General features: G+C 37.5%; 1 protein-coding gene across 7 annotated transcripts in view; it reads left to right on the forward strand.

Annotated features, from left to right (window-relative positions):
* atg7 (ATG7 autophagy related 7 homolog) overlaps positions 1–16,271 on the forward strand; it is a 114,573-nt gene that overhangs the window by 30,071 nt on the left and 68,231 nt on the right. For all 7 annotated transcript variants that reach the window (XM_082156422.1, XM_082156423.1, XM_082156424.1 and 4 more), the window contains exons 13-14: positions 14,012–14,206; positions 15,318–15,471. In XM_082156422.1, the coding sequence (XP_082012548.1) occupies positions 14,012–14,206; positions 15,318–15,471 (349 nt within the window). The remainder of the gene's footprint in view (positions 1–14,011; positions 14,207–15,317; positions 15,472–16,271) is intronic.

The raw sequence follows: 16,271 nt of genomic DNA on the forward strand, positions 1-16,271 counted from the left end.
AATGTTTCATTTTCATCTTGTAAACATCATGTCCTCATAGAGCTCGTAATTACAACTTGTAAACTGGGAATTTTGTGACAGCTCCTACTTGCCATAGAAACACATAATTCCCAGTCCGAGGACGTGAACATCTCTGTGTAGAACGTCACATGTTGTCATCACGCAATTACGGTAATTACCACATGGCGTGAACACAGCATATACACACAGCAACCAAATTAGTGAGTTAACAAGGGACAGGTGGACACAATAGGTTGCTATGGTAACAGATGAGAACCCACTAGATCAATCAAGGCAAACAGGAACTAAACACATGAAACTAAACCAAAGCAGAACATAAACCTGACAATCAGACGATGAGGACCGACTAGAGAACAACAGTTGGCTCCGGAAGGCTCCTTTCATTTTCTCCATAGGGAAATAGATTTTTTTAATGATACCTTACAAACGCTTAAAGTCAGTCATACTTTGAGCTACGAGGTTGTTAATCAATGGTATTTGCTTCTGTTGAAGCCGTCAGCCTGCATTATTTCAACTTTATCGTGTTTAACAGTGGAATTTGTGGTGAAAAATTACATTACCCATGATTCTGTAAAAAAAAATCCACCAATCAGAGTCGAAACATGCAAAACGCGGCAAAATATCTCTTTAGCTCCGCCCACTCCCTGCGAATGACGTAATCGAGTTGGTCTCTCTACACTCACAAAATACTTAAATATGTGTAAATATATGCATATTTTACAATTAACTTAAACCATATTGTTTGTATACATAATCAACATTTTTAAATGAGTAGTTGTATATTTCTTGTTCCTTGTTCGCAATGCTTCATGGGATTGTAGTTCTTGTACCTTTTGTGTTTTTGTTCGATTATTAAATACATTTTTTTGTTGCTTTAAATCAAATGTTATGACCTTGCAGCTGGTTGGCTTGGTTTGAAAACTTTTTTGAAATACCTATGGGAGAAATGAATGGAAAAAATACTTGACGCTGATGCACTCAATTGTTATTAAAATATGTCTACGATACGAGGAAGAAAATATTGAACAAGAAAGGGAAGAAGGAGATGGAAATGTGAAATGGACTGACTGAGAACTTTATCATATTAGATAAAAACATATGTGGACAAAGTTTTCATATGGGGACGTTTGCAGTTTAAAAAAAGGTAATAAATCACAATATATGTTATTGCAATGCTTAAAGGGGTGGTTGATTATGATTTGACTTGGTGTGTAATGTTGCTGTCTGAGCATAAACAACATCTGCAAAGTTACAACGGGAGAGATTTGCTTTTAAAGAAATCACTTTTTAAGGACTACAACAAACGGCTGGTAGAGACTACACCACATTCCTCCAGGGTTAATGACATCACCAACCCTAAAATTTACATAAACCCCGGGAATGCAATTTATAGATTATCAAGACAGAATATGCTAATCAATGACTCGAAGATAACTACACATAAGCTTCATAAATTCATCAACTAACCCTTCAGAAATGTCCTGTTGCTTCTACATGTTGTCACTTCTTCTTCTCTCCATCATTGTCTGACTCCGGTTTGAACATAAAAGACTAAAAGCATAGCTGCCAACTGTCACGCATTCACCGTGAGACTCACACAATTGACACTTTTCACACGCTCTCACGCCACACATCCATTTTCTCACGCACAGAAAAATCGCGAAGCAAAGAGGACACGGAGACCGACAGACTAGACAGAGCAGGTTAAGTTACTTATGATATTAAAAAAAATCAGCTCTCAGATTCTGTCACTTTTATTACGAAATTCAAACAATAAATACCGTTTTGGCGCTTGTAAATGTGACGCGACAGATCCCTAGCGGCACGTGAACCGATCATCTCTACTGGCTAATAGTAAATAAACACGAATGAACACTGTTGAGAGATACAGTACAACTTACCGAAATGTATATTCCTCATACATAATATCGACCAATCAATCAAACAAAGGCGTCAATAAACCAGCTGGAGAACAATTATGTCACCTAACATTTACCTCAGGAAAGCCATTTGATGACCATAACATAGGTTATAGCATGTTAGTTGGCTAGAAAAAAGAGCTATAGAGAGTATTTTGCTAAATATGTGTACTATATTACATATTTATTATATTTTTACTTATATCATTAAATAAAGTTGTTATTATAATAAAAAAACGCATTATATCCAAGCACTCCAAGCAAAACTCGAAAGTTGGCAGCTATGCTAAAAGTTTTTACAATTTTCAGTGCAAGCTCTTGAAGCTCCGCCCCCTGTGCCGGAAGCAGCAGATCATTTGCATTTAAAGGAACAGACACAAAACGGTGTGTTTTTGCTCACCCTCAAAAAGTGACAATTTTAACATGCTGTATAAAAATATCTGTGGGGTATTTTGAGCTGAAACCTCACACACACACTCTGGGGACATCAGAGACTTATTTTATATCTTGTGAAAAGGGCATTATACCACCCCTTTAACATATCACAAAATGTTTAAAATCACAATAATACTGCTGGTAATTCCCACCCCTGTAATTTATAACTAGTTGACCATCCCGAATCCCTAATTACTGGCCATCTCATCCATTTCTTCATACATATCGAGGCTTTTTCTCAGATATGTTCCCATTGCTAAGCAACAAAATCAGTTTGGGTACATGTTGTCCTTGTGTTTTATGTTAAGCGGTCGCATCAGACTCATGTGACTCAGACATTAGCCGGGCTTCATATTCATGACTCTGTGTGGGAACGCTGTTGGCAGGTGTTTACATCCACAAGGCCTGTGAATCCTCTCTGCTATCACATCCGCTTCACTTCCCATGATTCATCATTCCGGGCAGCTGCAACTAATTTCATTCCAAAATCCAAGTTTGGCCATTCGCAACCAAGAAGAAAGTTGGCCAGACTAGATTAAAAGCATGTCCTGATCATAGACTGTGAAGAAATATGTTCGTAGTGTCCGTGACATCACTCGTAGTGTTTCTGAAGAGCATTTTTGAAGCCTAAAGTGGGCGGAGCCGGCCGTCGCCATCTTGGCCGCGTGTCACTCCCGGATAAACGAACATGTGCAGCGAGGCGGATTAGCTGAGGTGACGTGACGCTAACACACAGCAGATAAACGGCTAGTAGTGACATCAGTGGCAATCCACCTGTCACTCAAGTGGCCACGCCCTTAATTATGCACAACTTTAAGGCTTAATATAATTTAAACGGATGAGTTATAAACAAATTCACCCCCTCACAGTCGTCATGAAGGGCACAATTACCAATATAGACCAAAACCACTTTTTGCACTAGGCTGTAAACATGTTTTTTTCTGCTGTAAAGTTGGGCATTTTAACATGCGGGTCTATGGGATTGAGTCTCTTCTGCAGCCGGCCTCTAGTGGCCAGTCGATGAACTGCAGTTTGTCACTTCAGTGTTGGATTCAAGAGAGAGACCTGAAGGTGCCACTTTGTCCTGATATGTTATTTTGACGAATACATTTTTAGTTGATTTTGAGATCACTACAATTCCCACCAAAGGCATACGCAGAATAAAGGGGCGGGGCCTGGTTGAGCTAGTTAGTAGTGTGTTGAAACTGGCGGTTATGGTAAGGGGCGGGACTTTTCGCAAACACACTCGAATTGCTCAACCAATCACAACACACTGCTTCAGCCGACCAATCAGAGCACAGTGTGCTTTTCAGAAGGAGGGGCTTCATAGAGACCGGAACTAAACAGAGCGTTATTGACAGACTGGGAAGAGAGGAGCCGCAACAATGGAGAATATGAGGAAAATAATCAACATTCAAGCAGGAAAACCTGTTCTAGTAGAGCCTGAAAACAACATCAAGACTGTAAAAGGGCATAATACGGCCTCTTTGCAATGCATAGGACAGCCAGCATTTTGAAATGTATTAAAGTGATATATAGGCTGAACGGGAAATACACGATTTTGTAAATGCAAAAACAAGTGTGTGTATGTGAAGGTGAACAGCTGCAGATGATATCAGCAAAAGTCATGTGACAGGATGTGGTTCCGCACGCTGTGATTGGCTGATCATTGGCAACCTGTGATGTTTGTTACTGCTCTGCAAATCTGCATTAATGAGTCTTTTGGAAAACAACTCCGACATCATCACTTTTAATCATGTCTGAAACTAAATGCATGTGAAATCACTTGAGTGTTGTTTTTATTAATTAGCATTCCACTCAATTAAAGCTGCACCTCCTGCAAACATGAAGAGTTTATCAAGAATTTGTTGACTAATGCTCCAAACATGAAGATGATTGCACGGTTCTACGAATATGCAAATGAGCCCCGCCTCCACTCACTCACTCACTCAGCTCAGAGATCCACTGGTTGACGATCACACGTTGATCTGATTGGTTACAAGGTAGTTTGTGACGTCAGAAACACCAGCGATTTCAAAACATCAAATGAGGATTACAAATTTCATACATAATAGTATAGAGATCTTGTAGCTGTGATTGACAAGATTAAATAAATGTCACACCAGATTTATATAAGTGTGAGAGTAGAAGGAAAATCTGTGGTTGTGGTTTTTCATAGAAATTAATGATTTTTCTGGAATTAATAGTGGCCTAATCCTGTACAATGGCTGTATAGTGGCTAAATTATTAAATGGCTAATGGCTATATTATGAAATGCATAGTTTTTACCTTTACTGATTTCATTGATTAAATGTCTTCACCTTAATTTCTACATCAGGTTTGAAGGATCACTGTATCGTCACTGTAGCTTTAGTTTCTGTCAAACGGATGAAATGGATGCCAAAGTCTCCATCACACACACACTCGTGTTGGTCAAGTTATGATCTGATCGCACCTCAGAAGGGCTCGTTATAAAAGTCTCTTTCCTGCCAGTTTCTGCATTTGCTCCAAATGTTAATTTTCCCGAGTGCAAAGAACGGAGGTGCTAAAACAAGAGCGGGAGTGATATCCTTATGTAAGACACGCACCATCTGATCAGTTGAGCTGTGTGCTTGTGTGTGTGTGTGTGTGTGAGAGCGTGTGTTTGTGTGTGAACGGACGGGCCCTTAATTGCTTTTCTATCGTGTGTGTGTGTAAGAGCATGAGTGTGTGTGTGTGAACGGACGGGCCCTTATTAAGGCATGTTTCAGTACACCTGTGTGTGTGTGTGTGTGTGTGTGAATGGCTGTGCCCTTATTAAGGCATGTTTCAGTACAACTGGCTAAACAATCTTTGCTTTTCTATGTTTGTGATTGTGTGTAATTCCCAATTTATACTTCTGCGTCGAACCCCCACCGTAGCTACGTCATAGGCTGTGTGAAGCACGTGTACAGCGTAGAGGCTCCGGCGTAGGTCTGACGCAGAAGTGTAAAGCAGCCTAAGGGTGTGTGAGAGTGTGTGAGAGTGTGTGTGAGTGAGGGAATTTAGTGAGTGAGTGTGAGTGAGTGAGGGAGGGAAGTGAGTGAGTGAGTGTGTGTGTGAGTGAGTGAGTGAGTGAGTAATTGAGTGAAGTGTGTGAGTGAGTGAGTGAGTGAGTGAAGTGAGTGAGGGAATTGAGTGTGTGAGAGAGTGAGGGAATTGAGTGAGTGAGTGAGTGAGTGTGTGAGTGAGGGAATTGAGTGTGTGAGAGAGTGAGGGAATTGAGTGAGTGAGTGAGTGAGTGTGTGAGTGAGGGAATTGAGTGAGTGAGTGAGTGAGTGTGTGAATGAGAGGGAATTGAGTGAGTGAGTGAGTGAGTAATTGAGTGAAGTGTGTGAGTGAGTGAGTGAGTGAGTGTGTGAGTGAGTGAGTGAGTGAGTGTGTGAGTGTGTGAGTGAGTGAGTGAGTGAGTGAGTGAGTGAGTGAGTGAGTGAGTGAGGGAATTGAGTGAGTGAGTGAGTGAGTGAGTGAGTGAGTGAGTGAGTGAGTGAGTGAGTGAGTGTGAGTGAGGGGGTGAGTGAGTGTGAGTGAGTGAGTGAGTGAGTGTGTGAGTGAGTGAGTGAGTGAGTGAGTGTGTGTGTGAGTGAGTGAGTGAGTGAGTGAGTGAGTGAGTGAGTGAGTGAGTGAGGGAATTGAGTGAGTGAGTGAGTGAGTGTTTCAGTACACCTGGTTTAATAATCTCTGCTCTTCTCTTGTGTGCGTGTGTGTGTGTGTGTGTGTGTCTCGGCTGCTGCCTGTCCGTCCTCCGTGATGAAATCATCCGTGTGTGTTTACTCTGTGCTCATCATTAATTCATCTTCTCATCCTGTATCGATCTGCTAATTACGCCACACATTCACCTTCACAGAACCCCTGTGTGTGTCGGCCCAATTAAACCAACCGGATACACACACAGTAATTACGTCTCTCTCTCTCTCTCTCTCTCTCTCTCTCTCTGCTCATCTCACAACTGAAGTGTTGACATGCTGATCTGATGCTGGATTTGCTGTTCTTTCTTAGATTTGATTCTTGTCTGAGAGCTTTATGATCATTTTGTTAGATTTACAGTAGCAAAACACGTCTTGATTTTTCTTTTTCCATTTCTCCTTTAATATTAAAGTCTTACTCTCACTATTACCAGTTTGAATTCAGATTCTGATAATGTATGAAAAAAATCCTTTTGATTTACTGATTGCATTAAAGCTGTAGATGTGAGAAGGCAGTAACTCAAGAGTTCACTCACAAACTCTTATTACATCCCTTAAACTCTTAAAAACAAACCTTATAGACCTTATGCGCCAGAGAAACGAGGGCGCCGCCATCTTTAGAATATTGTCTTGGAACTTCCGTTTTTGTGGTCGCTCTGTGTATTTCTATGGCGCTGCTGTCCAGGAGTAATTCGCTTTTGAAGTGGATTTACTTAATGTAAAGTTAAAGGGATAGTTCACTTTGAAATTAAATGTTGGTATGTTTTAGCTTACCTCAAGGGCATCCAAGATGTAGGTGTCTTTTTTTCCGCAGTAGTTTCAATTTTGATATTTTTAGGTCAAACCGTTCTTGTCTGTCAGTCATATAATGCAGGTCTATGGTCACCACCTCAAAGAGCATGCACAGAGTCCAAATTAAAACAATTCCCCGTCGTCCAAATTAAACAATTCCCCATCGTAAGTACACATTGATGGCCTAAGACACGAAACGAGCGGTTTGTGTCAGAAAACGAACAGTATTTATATCGTTTTTACATCTTATACACAGCCATGTCGAAGTGATCTGATCTGACGTGTACGCAGACTGGTGCATAGATATATACACTAGATGTCGTTTCGTTTCGTGTCTTAGGCCATCAATGTGTACTTACGATGGGGAATTGTTTAATTTGGACGACGGGGAATTGTTTTAATTTGGACTCTGTGCATGCTGTTTGAGACAAGTGACCATAGACCTGCATTATATGACTGACAGACAAGAACGGTTTGACCTAAAAATATAAAAAATGAAACTACTGCGGAAACAAAGACACCTACATCTTGGATGCCCTTGAGGTAAGCTAAAACATACCAAAAATGAATTTCAAAGTGAACTATCCCTTTAACGAAAGTTATCATGAGGACTGTGATGTTTAAAGCTGATGTCTTAACAAATGTCAGTCGACCGGGAAGATTTTAAAACGAGCCAAAAGTCAAAAGACAACGAGCGCAGCGCTGAAAAGGGGCGGAGCTACATAAGGTCTATAAAGTTAGAGTTTTATGCCGTTCAAAAGTTTGGGATCGGTACGATTTTTAATGTAATTTTTTTTAATAAAATGTATGATGGTTTCCACAAAAAATATGAAACATATGAACAATATGAAATATGTTTTCAACATTGGTAATAATCATAAATGTTTCTTGCGCATCAAATCATCATAATAGAATGATTTGTGAAGGATCATGTGACACTGAAGACTGGAGTAATGATGCTGAAAATTCAGCTTTGATCACAGGAATAAATTACACTTTACCATATATTCACATAGAAAACAGTTATTTTAAATTGTCAATATTTTACAATATAATTAAGAATTTATATATAATATATATATATATATATATATATATATATATATATATATATGGAGCTTATAATATGACAAAACGATTTGAATTTGAATTGTGTAAATTTGAATTATTTGCAAGTGAAATCTAACAAAATTGAATTTTAGGTGGTAGTTTAAATAGTTCTGAATTTGATTTTTTTTAAACGAATATTGAACATTTGAAATTTAACAAACTGAAATGTTTTTATGGCTGAATTTTATAGACATGTATTTTCCAACAGCTAGTTTTTTTTGTTCTGAATTCGTATACTGCAAATATTCAGTTTAAAAAAATACAGATTCAAGTTTTCAAGATGAAGAAATTCGGAACTTCAAATTCAGTTTTCAAAAATTCAAGTTCAAAAATTCAAGTTAAAAAATTCAAGTTCAAAAATTCAAGTTCAAAAATTCAGATCTTACAGAAAGTAGGTCACAGGTCATCCACAGGGAAGAGTAAAGGATCTCAGATAAGTCGAACAGAGCATTTTGGCTGCACTGCAGTAGTTTTCTGCCAAACGCGGTGGTGGTTCAAGAGAATCCGTGTATCTTTCGTTCAGTCGTTTTTTTATTTAATATTATGAGTAGAAAAATGAGAAAACAGCTTGAGTATTAGATTTCTAATATTCTAGTAATAATAGTCCGCTGTTGCACGGAGCTTACAAAAATTGTGTATTGCAACTATAGGCTATATTTCATTTCCTCATCAAACAACTAGACTAACGAATGGCTCGGCACAACAGAAGAGCCCAGAAAGGGCTTTTTCTCTGAATAGACCAGCAGTTGGTCTGAATTTGCTATAGCCTATTTTCCGGACTGTAGGCTATAGGCTAAGTCACGTTTTATGAAACACGCTGTGATTTATTCCAAAGTGACTCTGGCATATATAATGCATTTAACATTAAATAATATAAATGTTGACTTTCAAAAGTAGGCGCGCCAAGAAGGCTATTCTCTGTATTTTGGTTCATTTTTGGTGAGCGCCAGAAAGATCTAAAGAGACCGAGACGTGCTAAAGCAGCGCATCATGTTGTTTTATTTATTTTTCAATGGCATTATATTTTGTAGTCATTTTGAATGTATACAAATAAAAATATACATTTTACTGTTTCGAATTATGTCATATTATCTGTATAGTTATTTCCCAGCACTGGAACAAATCCAAGTGATGGCGCTCGCGCATCGCGCTCTCACACAACATACTTTCAGACCTGACGTTACTTCATATCGCAGACTGTTCATTATCAAAATGAAACACAGTCAACCAAACATATAAAAAGTTATTCTGCCTAATTTAATTGGTCTGTTGTACAATATAAAGGGCAAGCTGTGCCGCACACAGTCCTACTCCAAACATTTCCCTTGCTGTGAAGACGCTGATTTAGCCTATACGTGTATTTTGGGATTCGACTGAAGTATGACGCCTTCTTTATATTAATAGTTAGCATCCACGTGTTACATTGCAAATATGAAAACTTTTGACTGAATGAGAGATGCGCGACCGTTTCGATTTAAATAAATTTGTTTAGGCTTGGCGTTTAAAATAGGCTAAATGTTGTTTGTAATAAAGGGCACAATATAGCCTCTTTTATAGGCTATGTAGCCTATATTATTTTATTAGGCCTATACATGGCTACTTATTTTTCATTCTTGTTGTTTTTTCTTGGTGGAGACCATTTGGGCAAAAAACAAACAAAAAAACAAACAAAAAAAACATATTGTGTTCATTACCCCCACCCACATTTGGGCTTAATCACTGTTATAATTAGGGGTTCCTTGGAAATGTATTTAGGTGTAGACAAAATCAGTTATGTTTATTTCATAAATATGAACGCATCTCCCGGACACTAGCCGTTAGTCTACTTCCTTGGCCTATTTTTTTAGCTGGCCAATTCTCAAAATCTGTGTGGAAAAGCTGCGGAGCTTTTTTTTTTTTTTATTCTTTTTTATTATTATTTATTTTGGAAGTTTAGTTGCCATAGAAAATAACACAGTTTTGTTTAACATCAATTGATACTCAATATTAATGGAATAAATAAATGTAATGTCAGAGAATGCACAAAGCGCATCCTTTTGAGATGTAAATTACAATACATTTTAATTTAAATAAAACACAAAAGGCCTAGCTACATCATAAAACTCAGAAGATGATGTATTTTAATATATTATATTATAATACAAATAAAAAGGCGTCATACTTCAGTCGAGTCCCAAAATACACGTAGCCTAGGCTATAGGCTAAATCAGCGTCTTCAAGGGAAATGTTTGGACTGTAGGCTACTGTGTGCGGCACAGCTTGCCTTTTATATTGTACAACAGACCAATTAAATTAGGCAGAATACCTTTTTATATGTTTGGTTGACTGTGTTTCATTTTGATAATGAGCAGTTTGCGATATGAAGCAACGCCAGGTCTGATAGGCTATGTTGTGTGAGAGCGCGATGCGCGAGCGCCATCACTTGGATTTGTTCCACTGCTGGGAAATAACTTAATACTCTGTTATTTATAGTCAATTTGTGTACATTCAAAATGACTACAAAATATAATGCCATTGAAAAATAAATAAAACAACATGATGCGCTGCTTTAGCACGTCTCGGTCTCTTTAGATCTTTCTGGCGCTCACCAAAAATGAACCAAAATACAGAGAATAGCCTTCTTGGCGCACCTACTTTTGAAAGTCAACATTTATATTATTTAATGTTAAATGCATTATATATGCCAGAGTCACTTTGGAATAAATCACAGCGTGTTTCATAAAACGTGACTTGGCCTATACAGTCCGGAAAATAGGCTATAGCAAATTCAGACCAACTGCTGGTCTATTCAGAGAAAAAGCCCTTTCTGGGCTCTTCTGTTGTGCCGAGCCATTCGTTAGTCTAGTTGTTTGATGAGGAAATGAAATATAGCCTATAGTTGCAATACACAATTTTTGTAAGCTCCGTGCAACAGCGGACTATTATTACTAGAATATTAGAAATCTAATACTCAAGCTGTTTTCTCATTTTTCTACTCTTAATATTAAATAAAAAAACGACTGAACGAAAGATACACGGATTCTCTTGAACCACCACCGCGTTTGGCAGAAAACTACTGCAGTGCAGCCAAAATGCTCTGTTCGACTTATCTGAGATCCTTTACTCTTCCCTGTGGATGACCTGTGACCTACTTTCTGTAAGATCTGAATTTTTGAACTTGAATTTTTTAACTTGAATTTTTGAACTTGAATTTTTGAACTTGAATTTTTGAAAACTGAATTTGAAGTTCCGAATTTCTTCATCTTGAAAACTTGAATCTGTATTTTTTTAAACTGAATATTTGCAGTATACGAATTCAGAACAAAAAAAACTAGCTGTTGGAAAATACATGTCTATAAAATTCAGCCATAAAAACATTTCAGTTTGTTAAATTTCAAATGTTCAATATTCGTTTAAAAAAAATCAAATTCAGAACTATTTAAACTACCACCTAAAATTCAATTTTGTTAGATTTCACTTGCAAATAATTCAAATTTACACAATTCAAATTCAAATCGTTTTGTCATATTATAAGCTCCATATATATATATATATATATATATATATATATATATATATATATATATATATATATATTTTTTTTTATTTTTATTTTTTTTTATTGGCTTTCTTTGCCTATATATATATATATATATATATATATATATATATATACACTCACCTAAAGGATTATTAGGAACACCATACTAATACTGTGTTTGACCCCCTTTCACCTTCAGAACTGCCTTAATTCTACGTGGCATTGATTCAACAAGGTGCTGAAAGCATTCTTTAGAAATGTTGGCCCATATTGATAGGATAGCATCTTGCAGTTGATGGAGATTTGTGGGATGCACATCCAGGGAACGAAGCTCCCGTTCCACCACATCCCAAAGATGCTCTATTGGGTTGAGATCTGGTGACTGTGGGGGCCATTTTAGTACAGTGTAACTCATTAACTCAGTAACTCAGTAACTCATTGTCATGTTCAAGAAACCAATTTGAAATGATTCGAGCTTTGTGACATGATGCATTATCTTGCTGGAAGTAGCCATCAGAGGATGGGTACATGGTGGTCATAAAGGGATGGACATGGTCAGAAACAATGCTCAGGTAGGCTGTGGCATTTAAACGATGCCCAATTGGCACTAAGGGGCCTAAAGTGTGCCAAGAAAACATCCCCCACACCATTACACCACCACCACCAGCCTGCACAGTGGTAACAAGGCATGATGGATCCATGTTCTCATTCTGTTTACGCCAAATTCTGACTCTACCATCTGAATGTCTCAACAGAAATCGAGACTCATCAGACCAGGCAACATTTTTCCAGTCTTCAACTGTCCAATTTTGGTGAGCTCGTGCAAATTGTAGCCTCTTTTTCCTATTTGTAGTGGAGATGAGTGGTACCCGGTGGGGTCTTCTGCTGTTGTAGCCCATCCGCCTCAAGGTAGTGTGTGTTGTGGCTTCACAAATGCTTTGCTGCATACCTCGGTTGTAACGAGTGGTTATTTCAGTCAAAGTTGCTCTTCTATCAGCTTGAATCAGTCGGCCCATTCTCCTCTGACCTCTAGCATCAACAAGGCATTTTCGCCCACAGGACTGCCGCATACTGGATGTTTTTCCCTTTTCACACCATTCTTTGTAAACCCTAGAAATGGTTGTGCGTGAAAATCCCAGTAACTGAGCAGATTGTGAAATACTCAGACCGACCCGTCTGGCACCAACAACCATGCCACGCTCAAAATTGCTTAAATCATCTTTCTTTCCCATTCTGACATTCAGTTTGGAGTTCAGGAGATTGTCTTGACCAGGACCACACCCCTAAATGCATTGAAGCAACTGCCATGTGATTGGTTGACTAGATAATTGCATTAATGAGAAATTGAACAGGTGTTCCTAATAATCCTTTAGGTGAGTGTATATATAAATTAGGCTTTCTTTGCCAAATTAAATGAATCTGTTTGATGATAATCTACACAAGAAACTCACTTTTTCATTCTTACTACGGTACAGAAACAGCACTTGTTTTCGAAATGTGAGCGATCAGAGACTGACTTTTGTGTGCCTATTATCGATAAACACAACATGTATAGATTTGCATGATTTCAGTGTAGACTTTGATACAATGCAGGATATTATTCCCATTCACTGACTGTCAAAGCTGGTTATTACAACACGAATAACTGTCCAAGTTTATCTATAGTTTTTTGTTGGTTTGTTTTGAAGAAAATGTGTGTTTTTGTGGAGTCCCACAGGGCTCTGTTTTAGGACCTCTGCTGTTTACATTGTCTATGGTTTAGGTAATGTAATCAGGAAGCATGGGATATACTTTCAGAGCTTTGCGGATGATTATGTTTATTTTCTAACCTTCTGAACTGCAGAAATCTATAAACAGCTTGAACATTTGCTCAGTAGATACTTCAGAACGGATGCAGCAAAAATTTCTCTCGCTATTAGTTTTATTGATAGTGGGTGGAAAAAATCTCTTGCAGGATTTGGTTTTCAAAATCTTTTTTACTTAATGCATTGCATGTGATGTTTTAGCTTTTTATTGACTAAGCATTTTGCATGTCATGAGTCATGAATATACAGTAGTCAACATTTGAAGTGGATCAAAAAAGCTGATTAAAGTTGTCCTAAGACAAGAATGGGTATTGTTCAAAATTCAACTTTGATGAAAGGTTTTGGTAACGCTTTACAGTAAGGTTCATTAGTTAACATTAGTTAATATATTAACTAACATGAACTAGCAATGAGCAATACGTTTGTTACTGTATTTGTTCATCTTTATTAACGTTAGTTAATACAAATAAAGCTGTTCATTGTTTATGTTAGTTCACAGTGCATTAACTAATGTTTACAAGATTTGAATAAAGTATTAGTAAATGTTGAAATTAACATTAACAAAGATTATTAAATGCTGTATAAGTGCCGTTCATCATTATTTCATGCTAACTAATGTAGTTCACTAATGAACATTATGGGAAAGTGTTATTGAGGTTTTGATCCACTTCAAATGTTGACTACTATATTATTGGTCCCGTTCAGAACGCAGAGGGCCACAACATGAGCATCCCGATGCCAGGACATCCCGTGAACTTCTCCGAGCTGACGACGGCTCAAGCTCGGCATGATGTGGACCAGCTGGAGAAGCTTATCTCTGAGCACGACGTGGTCTTTCTGTTGATGGACACTCGTGAGAGCCGATGGCTTCCCACAGTCATCGCTGCGAGCCAGAGAAAGGTAGCTTCCCCTCTCCAGTCTTTTATCTTTTATTTATTTATTTGTTTATTTTCTCCTGCAATGCCTGCCTGCCTTTTTATATGGCATGTTATTGCCACAGTTGTTGGTAAGTGTTACACAGGGTTTGCCATTATATCTGATTTAAGAACATTTAACCTCAAATAGGATGCAAATAACCTTCTACATTTGCAATGCAACGCTTATGTTAATTATAAAGGAGTTGTGACTTTGAGTTTAGGTTTGCATGCATATATCTGAATGCATACTGGTCGATGCATGCATATGATTCAGTGCAAAAAATATAACCATTCTGACGATACAGATGTAATTTTCCGTAATGAAAAAATGAACCTGTCATGCAATAGAGATTTCTCTTGATTTGAAATCTATTGACCATCTAATGAGTATGATGTCACTCACCTAGATAAGAATGATGGAGTGGAAAATGACAATATAAACACTATCCTTCGAGAAGTTTTGCGTCAGTAATTTTCTTTTGAAAGAAATTAATACTTTTATTCAGCAAGGACACATTAAATTGTTCAACAGTGACAGTTAAGACATGTATGATGTTCTAAAGATTCTTTTTCAAACTAAGGTTGTTCTTTTGAACATTCTATTCATCAAAGAATTCAGAAAAATAGGTTTCCACAAAAAATATGAAACTGTTTTCAACACTGATAATAATCATAAATGTTTCTTGAGCATCAAATCATCATATTAGAATGATTTGTGAAGGATCATGTGACACTGAAGACTGGAGTAATGATGCTGAAAATTCAGCTTTGATCACAGGAATAATTTACACTTCACTATATATTCACATTTTGATCAAATAATGCAGTCTTGATGAGAGACTTCTTTCTAAACATTATAAAACCTTACAAACCTCACACTTTTGAACAGTAGTGTAGGCAAAAAAGTAATTTAATTCTATTAATAGTTTTCTGTTATTAGGAAAAATATTTATACAGGTGCTAGCTCCAAAAGTCTGAGAGCAAATCCAAAGTAAAGATCAATTTAAACAGAGTTTTGTTTTTTTTGCAAAAATTCCAAAAATTGTTTTGCTTATTTGCTTAAAAGCTTTTTTAATATGTGTGTGTCTCTGCAGTTGATAGTTAACGCTGCTCTGGGATTCGACACGTTTGTGGTGATGAGACACGGCCTAAAGAAACCCAAAGAGCCTCAGTCTGAGGAGTCGAGCCCCATGTCTGCTTCCTCCAGCTCCTCGTGTCCCTCAACGCCAGCATCCACTGTGACTCCAGGTGCGTTACATCATCGGAAAGCTGAATAAATAAGCTTTCCATTGATGTATGGTTTGTTAGGATTGGACAATATTTGGCCGAGATACAACTATTGAAACTCGACAACTTGAAACTGTACAACTTGAAAATCTAAACATTGAGAAAATCTCCTTTAAAGTTGTGCATTTATGTTGGCGATTGTGTTGCATTAACTCACAGAAATACATGTTTTATATATTTACGGTAGGAAATTTACAAAATATCTTCATGGAACATGATATTTACTTAATATCCTCATGATTTTTGGCATAAAAGAAAAATTGATCATTTTGACCCGTACAATGTATTGTTGGCTATTGCCTCAAATATACCCTCATTTAGTATGCGTGGTTCTATGAATATGCAAATGAGCCCCGCCTCCACTCACTCACACAGCTCAGAGATCCACTGGTTGACGATCACACGTTGATCTGATTGGTTACAAGGTAGTTTGTGATGTCAGAAACACCAGCGATTTCAAAGCGTGTGTTTGAGACTGTCTTTGGTTCACTGCAGTTTTAAGGAGGAAATACTCAGCAATGCTGTCGACTTATGAATTTACACATGGTTTTTCTTAAAGCATATTAATAACACCACATAGACACATAAACAACATTACAAGCTGGATCTTCACCACAGGGGGACTTTAATTTTTTTAACTAATATTTATACAGCTTTATTTCAATTCACAGAAATGTTTTTTGTTAGTCTTAAGCCCTATTCGGACGCTAATTGTTTCTCATGGGGTCGTAAAAGTATTTTCATAATTTATTGCTGTCTAA

The sequence above is a fragment of the Leuciscus leuciscus genome (assembly GCF_965113295.1).
Source record: "Leuciscus leuciscus genome assembly, chromosome: 23".
NCBI classification, from domain to species: domain Eukaryota; kingdom Metazoa; phylum Chordata; class Actinopteri; order Cypriniformes; family Leuciscidae; genus Leuciscus; species Leuciscus leuciscus.